The sequence below is a fragment of the Trachymyrmex septentrionalis genome, unplaced genomic scaffold, assembly GCF_001594115.1.
Source record: "Trachymyrmex septentrionalis isolate Tsep2-gDNA-1 unplaced genomic scaffold, Tsep1.0 scaffold21, whole genome shotgun sequence".
Taxonomy (NCBI): domain Eukaryota; kingdom Metazoa; phylum Arthropoda; class Insecta; order Hymenoptera; family Formicidae; genus Trachymyrmex; species Trachymyrmex septentrionalis.
In genome coordinates, this window is record NW_017305288.1 from 1333219 (window position 1) to 1336344 (window position 3126).

The window sequence follows — 3126 nt, forward strand, 5'->3', positions numbered from 1 at the left end:
CGTCGTCGCCGCTTCTGCCTCGATTCACCCCTTCTTCGGGACACTTCTTCCATCCCTTATCGGCCTGCAGGACCACTTCTCTCGTCTGCCCGCCAGACTCCATTAAATTCGAAAGTCAACTGTGAAATTGGGATTCTACGCGGCAAACTGTCACCGAACTCGGCCCGATCCACCGACCATTTTTCTTCACGGTTGCAAAGTTCGGGTAAAGAAAGACAAAAAAATTGGCGGGATCGACTTAATTGTTTACATATATCGGTAACACGATTATCTTTCAAATTCTTAAGACAAAACGATTGATATATTTAGCATAGAATTATAATAAAATATCAATATCTGAATGTAAATTAAGATTCTTCAACGATTACAAATACCGCATCTAATACGCCTTTTTTCAAAAATATGAATTCTTTGCAAAATACTGTAGTTCCAATATTAATTAGTTTATATCCTACAAACATTTAGAACAATGCTAATGGAATCCATGGATTACATATATCTTGTAATAGCGTTCACTTTTGTACAAGAAATGTACTATTTACATTACATGTTACTTTAGCACGCAAAGTGAACGATTTTGCTAGACTATCTATAAACTTGGCCAGATACAGATTTGATAATAATTTTGTTGGGCCATCAAAATAATTATGTTGGAATCTCAAAGCACAGTGAGCAACTTATATAAATTATTTTGATAGTTGAACAAAATTATCTTCAAATCTACATTTGTAGCGAAATTTTTAGATTTCTCAACAAAACTGTTTTTTCCATATATTTTATTATTCTCTCATATGTAAATTAGTCTCTCCATCGCGTTGCGAAACCTTATGCGTATCGCTTCACAACCATATTAATATTACCGAAAATGACGTTAATGAGACGCTGGAAGAGTTTCATTCTCACGTTTCGAATGAAATATCCCTACGTTGTCACTTTTGCTGGAATCTTCGTGTATCGTCGTACACGCAAATAGCCCGACAGCTCCCAAAATTGCACGATCGTCGGAGAAGAAGTCCTCCTTCTAGCGTCTAAAGTTAGAACGAGGAAGAAGCAAGAGAGGACCAATGAAGCATCAAGGGGGCTAAAACGCAGTTGCCGGACGTGAAAAATATCGCTTGAGAGATCGCGTGAAACTTTTCAAGCCAGCAGTGTGGAGAAAGCATCAATTTTTTTTCTGCAAACAACCGAATGGATAATACCGCATAGCGTGAGTTCCTACGAAGATTTGTTTTTGAAGTATTGTAATAAACCCACAATTAGTCCGTTTCCGTAATATAAAAGCAGTGCTCGTATATAAAACATTTCTACTATGCAATGATTATACAAATTATAATTGTTGTACATTAAATGTTTGTTTTCTTACAAATAACTCTGTCTACTTATATATTTTTTTAACGGCTGTATAAAAGATATAAATACGCGAATATATTATCGTGTATAATATATTTTGCAATTATATTAGAATGTTGTAATCAATATACATGTCTACTTTGAAATAAAAATCAAAGAGATTAAGTTTATTCCGAAAAGATAATTAGAGTTTACCTCTAAGTCAGAGGCTGACTCTCTCTCCCTCTTTCTTTCTCTTTCAATTAAATTCTGACTGAAACGCGCCGCTTAAGACATCACGCGTTCGGTTATTCTTAGTTCATTTGCTGAGATAGCCACACTGTGTGTTTCGACACAGATACGTGTCAGCTTTCCGGCCCTAATCAGGAACGTCGAATTGGGCGTTCCAGGAAGTGACAGCGCGAGGATAAGAAATGAAAACTGAAAGGCCGTTTTTATTCACCTTCGTGCACGCTGCCGGCGCGCCGATGTCGACGATGCTGTACACGATTATGGACGACACGGCCACCGGTAAACTTGTTCGGATCGAGGATATTCTCGACGGAGAATGCGAGGCACCGCTTGTTGTTGGTCTGCACCGTGCTGGTGGCGGTCGTGGTAATGCTACCTGTCGACGTGCCGGTGGTGGTGCGCGCCACGCCACCGGAAGTACACACCGTCATGACGGCCGAGCCGGTAGCGCCGTGCCCGGATATATACACTGGTGTTCCGTGACCGGCGGGCCCGTGGCCGCCACTTTGTACACAGGTAAAAGAATGTACGCGGTTGGCGAACGGATGAACGAATTGCTCGGATGAGACGCCCCTCGACGAGGGCGCCGTGAGATCCACCGGACTGCTTGGATTACTCTCGTCAGCGTCCTCACGGCACACGTCGACTTCGACGTCCCCGTCCTCGTGGTAGCTGCCGTTTCGATGTCCTTCGGGCAGCTGGCTCTCCTCCTCCTCCTCTTCCTCCTGCTCCTCGTCATCTTCCTCGTCCACAACAACGTTCCTCCCGCTCGATGCGTTTCGCTCGTCGTCGGCCTCGTCCTCGTCCTCCTCGTCCTGCTCTTCCTCCTCCTCGTCGTTGGACCGTTTCTCCCTGATGTGCGAATCTGTGTCGCGATACTGATCCTTCTCGACGGCAGTGACGGATCGTAGGATCGGTGGACTCGACGGCGACTGTTGTTGCCGTACGTTATCGTATCTCGCGAATGATTCGCCGGTGCGTACGAGCAGTACGGGTCTCCTTTCCTGCGGCGGCAGCGATAGACCGGCACGCATATCGACTTCCTCTCGTTGCAGGACGACCGGTCCTAAAGGTGACACGGTCCTGCTTTCCTGCATCCTCCACATTACCCGCTAGTAAAGAGACGATCTTCCTTTATCTAGTTTCGCGTCGTTTCATCTTTCCCTCCGAAAATTGTAAACAGTCACACTCGTGGACACTCGTTCCGCAAATTCCTCCGATCGGCAAACTTCACTTTTAGCAAACCAACTGACTGATCGGTCACGTCAGCGCAAATCCATTGTACTTGTACGCATTATATTCACACTTTTCTTCCTTGAACGTCACTGATCCTGATTGACGCGGTCGGTCTCGCGGCACTAACTTTCTTACAATAGAATCGTCGTAAACGGCGTGAAACGATTAACGGACGCGAGACAGGATCATTCGATCCAATGAAATTGCACTTTCCGAAGGTAAACGTGGCGAGTCGTCGATACTTGTTGGTGACACGTCAGGTATGTCAGGTAAATGGTAGATTTAGGATATATCCTTCGGGCCGCATGG

At 44.5% G+C, this 3126-nt stretch overlaps 1 protein-coding gene across 1 annotated transcript in view; it reads right to left on the reverse strand.

Moving 5' to 3' along the window:
* LOC108748023 overlaps window positions 1-2678 on the reverse strand; it is a 7131-nt gene extending 4453 nt beyond the window's left edge. Inside the window, exons 1-2 of the mRNA XM_018485971.1 lie at window positions 2005-2678; window positions 1793-1932 (exon numbers count right to left, since the gene is read on the reverse strand). Of these exons, the coding sequence (XP_018341473.1) occupies window positions 1793-1932; window positions 2005-2678 (814 nt within the window). The remainder of the gene's footprint in view (window positions 1-1792; window positions 1933-2004) is intronic.
* Window positions 2679-3126: the final 448 nt, after the last annotated feature.